General features: G+C 49.1%; 1 protein-coding gene across 1 annotated transcript; it reads right to left on the bottom strand.

Moving 5' to 3' along the window:
• Nucleotides 1–1,147: 1,147 nt before the first annotated feature.
• AHSA1 (activator of HSP90 ATPase activity 1) lies at nt 1,148–9,119 on the bottom strand. The gene is made up of 9 exons (XM_065403831.1): nt 9,024–9,119; nt 8,193–8,383; nt 7,908–7,990; nt 7,348–7,465; nt 6,360–6,448; nt 4,051–4,185; nt 2,910–3,011; nt 2,040–2,091; nt 1,148–1,547 (listed from the first exon to the last, which is right to left on the bottom strand). The coding sequence occupies exons 1-9, from the start codon at nt 9,101–9,103 to the stop codon at nt 1,375–1,377; spliced, it is 1,023 nt and encodes a 340-aa protein (XP_065259903.1). The 5' UTR covers nt 9,104–9,119; the 3' UTR covers nt 1,148–1,374.
• Nucleotides 9,120–9,309: the final 190 nt, after the last annotated feature.

A 9,309-nucleotide genomic window follows, 5' to 3' on the forward strand; every position in this document is an offset into this window, starting at 1 on the left:
CCCATCGCTGTTGGAGGGATCTGCTAACGTTAGCCTATTGCAGTCTATTATCAGCAGTGCTGTCTTGGAAAACAAAAGTCACCCATTTACATATGTTGTTTTTGAACAAGACAGACAAGGCTGCACAAAGGGATCAGTGCATGATACAGATCAGTGGCACAACCTCCCCTTGAATTTTGTGCTTGCATGTCCAAGACAAAGGGGGTAGCAGAAATGATCAGAGGAAGACACTCATTACTGTAGGAATAAGACCTAGAGGGGGCAGTCACAGTGCAGACTACCACAGAAGTACAAACAGCCTCCAGCAGAATAAAAAGTCCCCTCCTATCCCCCTCTAATATTGCATGACTCTGTGCATGGGGCCATTGGTTACATCTCTGCCAGAGCTCAGGGGGATGTAGTAGGGCTCTGTTCCTTCCAGGACACTGGGGGGAGTAGTGTTGGCAGTAGAGAGATATATGGGAGAAGCTCACCCTGTTCTGAGGGAAAAAGAGGCCTTCAGTTTCCTGACTGATGCCAGAGTTAAAACCCACAGGTAGTTCTCTCTTCCCCACCGCTAGAATTAGCAGAGCTAGTGCAGTTCAGCCTGGGGCATTGCCCCGTTGTGGTATCCTCTTGGGAACAGGCCCTACCCCACTGCTGTTCCTCCACTGCTCCCCCAGCAGTTTGCTTTGGCCCAAGCTCCACACCCATTCCCCGTCCTCTTTGAGGGGGGAGTTTTCCTAGCTGTGGTTTGGAAAAGCTGGAGAGTTACTGATTTTCTTGGACCGTAAGTGATGTCCATTCTCATGAAGCAGGCCAGCCTAGTGAGTGGGTGAGACTAGCCTGGGACTGTGTGCAGGGAGGGGCTTCCTGAAGAGGAAACAGGAGGGGGTTTTAAACACTCCCTCCCTGGCATTTGGTCCATTGCTGTTTACCGGTAGCAGGCCTAGAGGATCACTGGACTCTCTGAAGCTTGCTGCCTTGAGCTAATACTGTACACTTGCTGTGGGGTTGGTCCCCGTTCCTAAAGCATGAACAAGTAACTCCTGCTGAGGTTGGTGCTCATCTCCATGAGCAGCACCTTTCCAGATACATCCCTGCCAGTCTGGCCCCAAACTCTCTAATCTCACACTCAATTGAAAGAATCTCCCTTTGTTTTTTTAAGTTACGTTTATTTAGCAATAAAAGTATGTACATGTAAGAGAACCCCTCATTGACTCCCTTGTGGCAGGAGACATGCACAAAGCAGTAAGGGGCTACAAGCAGTGCTGCTCAGTTGCCTTCCTCATCCCGCTCTTCACAGCAGCGGCACCAAAAAAGAAAGGAACAGACGAGAAGCAATCAGTCCACACAGCAGAATCTTCGGACAGAGACTCTCCCCAGCAGCTGATGTTAAAACAAGCGGGCACCGTAGCCAAACGTCTGTTTAATGCCCTCAAAGTAGTAGCGCTGCCACCCTTGCTTTGTTCTCTCCTCCTCACTGGACGGGATGCCCTTCCCCTCCAAGCGCACTTCTGTCTCGCCGCCTTTATCAGTGAAGTTCAAGGTAACAGTTGCAAAGTGCCCTAGAAGAGCCGAAGGAAATCCCCACATCAGCACCGGGCAATAAGGCACAAGCCCTGGACAGCACAGCCACATCCTCACCCAACATGGCTGGAGAGATCAGCACGCCTGTCCCATCACCAGAGGGCTCAGAATCCCTCCCAAAACCTTTCCCTGGTGCACAACCCCTTCCCTCATGTCTTGCACGACAGTTGCTTTCCTTCCACGCAGAGGAGGAGGGAAAGTGTCCCCCTCAACACTGCTTGCAAGACTGCCAAAGGGGTTGTGGCAGACAGCCTTGAGGCAGAGCATGGTGCTTCTGCAGTGTTCCCAGTCCATCCATTTGCCCAGGAAGCAATACGGCCCAGGGTTACTGTGGTGTTATGATCACCAAGCAGATAGTGCAACCTAGAGAACCACCCCCAGTCAAACCAGCCAGTGTGCAGCCATGGCAGGATTCATTCAGTTACAGGCAAGGGCTGGAACTCTGCAGTCTGGTTCTTCAGGCTACCTACCAGATGGCCAAGATTTAAATCTCCACTTCATAACAATCTGCTTCTCGGGGACCTAGGTAAAGAGAAAGGAATGAATGGGAGCCGTTTGCCCTCCCAATCCCGCTCCATACCATGTTAGCCAATGCTCAGAACCGAGCATGACCCAAAGCTTCAGACTCACTTCAGAGACTCACAGAAAGCAAAACTAGAGGGAGAGGGACTCTTAGAGTCCCTGTATCCTGTTATGTGAACGCTGGGCCCCGTTAGGCTGAAGCACTGAGGGGAGGAGAGATACTATTGCTACCACAACACTGATTCAAAGTATTATCTCCCCCATATACAATCCTTATGGGGATTGAGTTCTGAATGCTCCACGTCTATTTATATACTAGGTGTTACTATAATGAGGCCCTAAGATCTGAACCCCATTATGCTGGGAGCTGTACTAACATAATGAGACACAGTCCCTGCCATAAAGAGCTTGCAATCTACATAGACAAGACAGACAATGAGTGGGAGGAGAGACAGAGGTAGAATGACTTGAACTTATCCAAGGTCACAGAGCCAGGAATAGAAGCCAGATCTCTCAGCTCCCAGAAATGAAGAAGACCTTAATTAACAAGGGTGACTGTAGGAGAATGGCAGTCATGAGGGAAGGAGTTTCAATCAGGGAGATGAATAGAGCCCTGCAAATCCACGGATAGCTGCATCTGTGGATGCGGTTGTATTGTTTACAATCTTTGCGGATCGGATGCGGATCCAAATTTTTGTATCTGTGCAGGGCTCCAGATATGAGGTACAGAGCAGACGGATAAAAGACTGCAGGGAAGGTGTGACTTGGCTACCAAGGCTCCTTCTGAACAAGATACAGCTGCACCAGCTGGTACTCACTAGATCAATGAACTTGCCGCTGACACTGCCATCTAGCAAGTGGAACTTCCCTCCTTTATCCGCCTCTATGATTGCCGGCGCGTGGGTGAAAGCCTGGACCAGCTGCAGAGAGACAGGCCTTGTGACATTGCAGGACTCACGTTACTGGAAGCACCACAACCTTCTCCCTATAACCTGCACCAGCTGTTCTGAAACCTGCTGGCAGGGGAGTTGCTGCTGCTTAATGCCTCCCACCCCAGCACAAGAGCACTGGGCTCTCTGGAATAAGCGCTTGGCTGAAAGCTTAGGGTCTGCATTTTGAGGATGGGGGACGGAGCAGCATCTCCGCTTTCTAGCCCATTTCTGAAGAGCTCCATGGGGATGCGGACCGAGAAAAAGCTCCCTCAGAGGCAGGAAAGCAGGATTTGTGCTCTGAGGCATGTAATGCCAGCACTCCATTGACAACGTGTTTTGCCTGGTTTTCACAGGACGGGGGACATGCCAGATCTATAGAGGGCCCCTAGCTCTCATTATGCCCTTTCTACCAGTTTCTCCTATGTGCCTGTAACATTACCCCCCAAGACACTCTCGTGTGAACTGGTGATCCCCAATTAAAGCCTGGCTCTCAGGGAGCGGGATGTGATTTTCCAGAAACAGAACCGGGTACTGGGGCCTACAGAGACCCCACACGCTTATTGCCATAGGCAATGCCACCGCTAGGGCTGCTTCCCTGCAGAGAGAGGACTGGAGGTAAGCTGGCATCAACAGCCTTGTAAACCATGCAGGGAGAGTGAACACTTATAAATTGGCAGTTCCTGTGGTTTAACTCATCTATGGCAGCCAGCATAGGAAAGTTGTTTAGAGACAGTTAAGACCAGCCCTATAGTACAGTCTCTTTTCTAGTATGCCATTCCTCCCCCCGCCCAGAAACAGACTATGTGCTTGATGATTACTTTCAGGAGGCCAGGACACTGCCCCCTCTACTCCTGAGCTGGCAAGAGAGTCAACGCCAAGTGGTTTGTGGGTGGGGAGGTCTCTCTTCCCCAGAGGAGGCATCTGCTGCCAAATCACTCCTGAGCAGCTTGAGTCTAAGCTGTTCTACACACAGAAGTGTACTACTCCCAACTCTTCTGGGCCCATCTCCCCGACCATGCTGGTTTACCTCCTGTGTAGTGAACACTCTGTAGAGCTCCTCAGGAGATGTTAAGAAAGTGTCCTTCAAACTGATCTTACAGGTGGGAATCTTGACGCCTATGGGTTTTGACTCAGGCGCTGCAGTGACAGTACTAGCAGTGGTCTAAGGAAACATTAAGAAGCACAATGTTGAATTATATGCTTAGTGCTTACACAGCACTTTATAAACATCTTATTTCCCAGAACCCTCAAATAAATGCAGTTGATAACACACTTAAAGAAAAGGAATGAGGATCTTGGAAAATTTATTTAGGAGCTACCATGCTTCATGGAATAACAAGAAGTTTTAAGACTAAGCCTTGTTACTGACTATACTAGATTTATAGACTCATAGACTCATAGACTTTAAGGTCAGAAGGGACCAATATGGTCATCTAGTCTGACCTCCCGCATGATGCAGGCCACAAAAGCTGACCCACCCACAACAGAATCTTCCAGCCTGCGACTCCTGCCCTATGCTGCGGAGGAAGGCGAAAAACCTCCAGGGCCTTTGCCAATCAACCCTGGAGGAAAATTCCTTCCCGACCCCAAATATGGCGATCAGCAGAACCCCGAGCATACAGGCAAGATTCTACAGCCGGACCCTCATTTTACCCGCGATGGCACGTTAATGCCTAATTGACTAAAATCACGTTATCCCATCAAACCATTCCCTCCATAAATTTATCAAGCCTGATCTTGAAGCCAGAGAGGTCTTTCGCCCCCACCGTTTCCTTCGGAAGGCTGTTCCAAAATTTCACCCCTCTGACGGTTAGAAACCTTCGTCTAATTTCAAGCCTAAACTTCCCCACGGCCAGTTTATATCCATTCGTTCTCGTGTCCACATTACTACTGAGCTGAAATAATTCCTCTCCCTCCTTGGTATTAATCCCTTTGATATATTTAAAGAGAGCAATCATATCCCCCCTCAGCCTTCTTTTGGTTAGGCTAAACAAACCGAGCTCCTCGAGTCTCCTTTCATAGGAAAGGTTTTCCATTCCTCGGATCATCCTAGTGGCCCTTCTCTGTACCCGTTCCAGTTTGAGTTCATCCTTTTTAAACATAGGAGACCAGAACTGCACACAGTACTCCAAATGAGGTCTCACCAGCGCCTTGTATAACGGAAGCAGCACCTCCCTGTCCCTACTAGAAATACCTCGCCTAATGCATCCCAAGATCGCATTAGCTTTTTTCACAGCCACGTCACATTGCCGACTCATAGTCATCCTTCGATCAACCAGGACTCCGAGGTCCTTCTCCTCCTCCGTCACTTCCAACCTGTGAGTCCCTAACTTATAACTAAAATTCTTATTAGTCATCCCTAAATGCATCACCTTACACTTCTCACTATTAAATCTCATCCTATTATTGTTACTCCAATTTACAAGGTCATCCAAGTCTCCCTGCAGAATATCCCTATCCTTCTCCGAATTGGCAATACCTCCCAACTTTGTGTCATCCGCAAACTTTATCAGCCCACTCCTACATTCGGTTCCGAGGTCAGTAACGAATAGATTAAATAAAATCGGACCCAAAACCGAACCTTGAGGAACCCCACTGGTGACCTCCGTCCAACCCGACAGTTCACCTTTCAGTACTACCCGCTGCAGTCTCCCCTTTAACCAGTTCTTTATCCACCTCTGGATTTTCATATCGATCCCCATCTTTTCTAATTTAACCAATAATTCCACGTGTGGCACAGTATCAAACGCTTTACTAAAATCTAGGTAAATTAGATCCACCGCATTTCCTTTATCTAGAAGGTCAGTTACTTTCTCAAAGAAGGAGATCAAGTTGGTTTGGCACGATCTTCCTTTCGTAAACCCATGTTGTAATTTGTCCCAATTGCCATTCACCTCAAGGTCCTTAACTTTTTTCCTTCAAAATTTTTTCCAAGACCTTGCATACTACAGAAGTTAAACTAACAGGCCTGTAGTTACCTGGGTCACTTTTTTTCCCTTTCTTGAAAATAGGAACCACATTAGCTATTTTCCAGTCCATCGGTACCACCCCCGAGTTTACAGATTTATTAAAAATTATCGCCAAGGGGCTTGCAATTTCTCGCGCCAGCTCCTTCAATATTCTAGGATGAAGATCATCCGGTCCGCCCGATTTGAGTTAGGGAACATCCCACATTACAAATTCAAATACCCAGGCCAGCAATCACAGACTGCATCCACTGCTGAAGATACTGTAGAGTCTAAGTAGGCAGCTTAACCTATCACACACATCAGATGCACCTAACATGCTGCTCCTTTCTCCAGGACTTCAAGAACATCTATGGGATGTTTTATTTACCTTGTGGTCTTCTGTTTTAGCTGCCAACTGAGGAGCTGGCTCTGTTTGCTCCCCATTTACTGTAGGTAAAATCATGCCTTGGGTGAACTCTGAAAAGACAGAAATATGCAATGAACCTAGCAAAGATCAGGTCAACGTTTTAAGCTGCTCAACATGCTGTAGGACACACAAGGCTGCAAAAGCCTGACCCAGGATTAAGGTCATGACTGGAAAGTATGTACTGAACAGAACTTGAGTCCCTAATGTGAACTGGGAAAAGGGTGCAACAAACCCCTTGAGGGTGCAGGGCCACCCATTTCAGGGAGATTTGAATTCTGTGTATAAGAAGTGTGTTCAGACTGTCAAAAAAGATTATTGGTTTACATCAACAAAACTGCTGCAAAAATCTCAAGTTGTCAGTTCACCTCAAATCCAGCTAGAGCTAGATACAGTCTCTATGTATTGTTAGTATCTTGGAAAAGAGGAGCACGTGGCAGAGAGCTAGTGCCCCAGAAGAGTCAATGACAATTATATATGGAAAAGGAGACACCACATATTTCTTTGACAAGTTGAAAAAAACAGAGGGCCAGACTCCATCATACCACAGTAATGTCAGTCACTGTTGCCTCAGAGTCTCTCTCCTCTATCACTTACACATGAACAATTGTACTGTCATCATAATCTTCTCAACAGTTGGGCTTCAACTCAGTTATGGATATGCTTAGCTTTACAGGGTGCAATGGAACACCCAGTCTGTTTATCCCCCCAGGCTAATGGAGGTAGAAGTGGATACAGTTACTAAGGTAAGCTAGAGAGCTTGGAGCTCAGTTTACTGCAAAGACTTCAAAAAAACCTCCTGCCCTGGGTCATCTGATTCCAGTGCAGCAATGAAAAGGTAACTATTGCTGTAGCTTCCCACTTCTCCCACTGAAGAACTGTGGGGAGAGTTGCTTCCACCTCAGCTGCTATTTAGCAGCTGCAGGGGGGTTTCTCCCTCACCGTTATGTACCTGTTTTGAGCGTGCTGATGTAAGTGCTCATTGCATTCCTGATCTTTTTCATGCCCTCTTGCTTCATCAAGACCATTAAGTTGGTGTCAGGCTCATCTTTGGCAAGGCTGATGGAGATCTAAGCAAAACAGACAAAGGCCTGGTGAACAAAACCACAGTCACATGGTCCTTTTAAGACGGGATTTAGCATCATAACTAATGCTTCAGCCTGGAAAGCATTTCCAGAGGAAGCTATGAAGAAGCTTTAATACCTTTGTTATAACTCGTTGCCTCATGTGCTACCAGTTCACAGTAACTTCCGCACCTATTCAACTGTCTATAGCTGCTATGGCTCCACTTCTGACCAAAATCAGCATTGAAAACCAGATCCCTTTAAGCTAAAACATATGCTGCTTATGTGGTAGAGGTGCAGGATAAACCTAGGTGGTCTACCAAAGAACAATGATGGGCTACATCCTTATAGGGCTGCTTTAGAGAGTTAAGCTGGGAATATTTTGTGCTTTGAGACCCTTTGGTAATGAAGTGGCACAGTCAGCAGTATTAGCCATAACTGTGCTTACCTCAACTTCATCAACATCATTTTCATCCGAGAGGTTGGGAATCTCCACATGCCCCTTATACTTCACTCCCGACTTTGAGGTGCCTGTAGAGAGCAATTATACTCTGATTAAAAAGGCTTGTTCGGTTCAGCTTTCCTTGCTCTGACTGCTGCAGAGGGGCAACCTCATATCATTTCTCAGAAAAGTGACTTTCCGCTGACCCCCTTTTGGGAAAGCCGTGGAAAACACTGTCCATAACCCTGTGCTAGACCCTTGCCCTGAGAGAAAACAGAGACTATAACTCACCTGTCCATGACAGCTTGATATTCCACTCGTAGAAAAATATTAGCTTCCCTTTGCGGTTGTTGATGGATGCTTCTCCATCCAGTTTACTCACTTCTGTCACTTCACAGGCCCCCTCCTCATTCTCTACTCTCATCTCCAGAAACAGACCTTTCAGCTTCTCTGTAGACCAATTAGAAGCATCCCGTTCAGTCCTGTAAAGATCAAAGTGGTGTAAGAGCACTTTGGAAAATGGACTGCAACAATGTCTAATAACTGGCTTTTGGTGTGTCGCTGCTTGAACACAATTAGTATTTCTGAAATATTGCTTTTGCGCTCCCCACCCAATCTCTTTCCACGTTATCCTCCCTACACCGAGAACGGTCTCTGATGCAATGTCCGACGCATCATCCCGTGCTCCCTTCACTTAGCCTGCTGCTGCGGAGATCTAGTCCCTTCCCTTCTCCCACCTGGCCACGCACCCACCCGACTCTCCCAACATTAGGACGGATGCACGGGGGAAGGGGTCGGGACAAGATGCTCACACCCCGTGACCGATGGGTCAGGCCGCTCTCAGTGACGACCCTTGCCGTGCCCCCAAACGCTGGCCGGGTCCGAGGCATTGGGCTCCCCTGAGCAGGGGCCTTGTGGTGCCGCAAGTGCCGTGCACGCGGAGGGGCAGGTGCGGTGCTGCCCCCAGGCAGGGTCCCCCCGCTCGGGAGCAGCCTCCCCCCGCACGGACTGGCCCGTTATCGCGTCCTCAGGCAGCGATCGCTGCCGAGCATGGAGCAGCCTCCTGCGCCCGGCCTCGCCGCCCCGATGTAGCCAGGCCCGCGCCCCGCGCCCGCCTCTCACCAGTGCCAGTTGTTCACATTGGTGGCGTCCGCTCGCTGCTCCACGATCCAGCGCGGGTCGCCCTCCCCCCACTTGGCCATCGGAGCCTCCGGACGTGCCGCCGCCGAGCCCGGCTCCTCTGCACTGCCCGCCTATGGAACCTACTAGAACCGCCGGCAGCCGCCTCCCGGCTTCCGCCGCCGGCACACAGTCCTTCCGGTCCCGCGACACGGTCCGACCGGGGCGGGGCCCCGACACTTTGGTTCCGGCTCGGTCGGGGCGCGCGGAGAGTTCTCCCTCCCGCTGC

This window comes from Emys orbicularis, chromosome 4 (assembly GCF_028017835.1).
Source record: "Emys orbicularis isolate rEmyOrb1 chromosome 4, rEmyOrb1.hap1, whole genome shotgun sequence".
NCBI classification, from domain to species: Eukaryota; Metazoa; Chordata; order Testudines; family Emydidae; genus Emys; species Emys orbicularis.

Bases quoted from the DNA above. Each gene is read 5' to 3' on its own strand.
- AHSA1 (XM_065403831.1), bottom strand. From the start codon at position 9,103: ATGGCCAAGTGGGGGGAGGGCGACCCGCGCTGGATCGTGGAGCAGCGA. The intron at 7,991-8,192 runs GTGAGTTATAGT...TGCTCTCTACAG, and splicing joins TATCAAGCTGTCATGGACAG to GCACCTCAAAGTCGGGAGTG. The intron at 3,012-4,050 runs GTAAACCAGCAT...GTCTCTCTGCAG, and splicing joins GAGTGTTCACTACACAGGAG to CTGGTCCAGGCTTTCACCCA.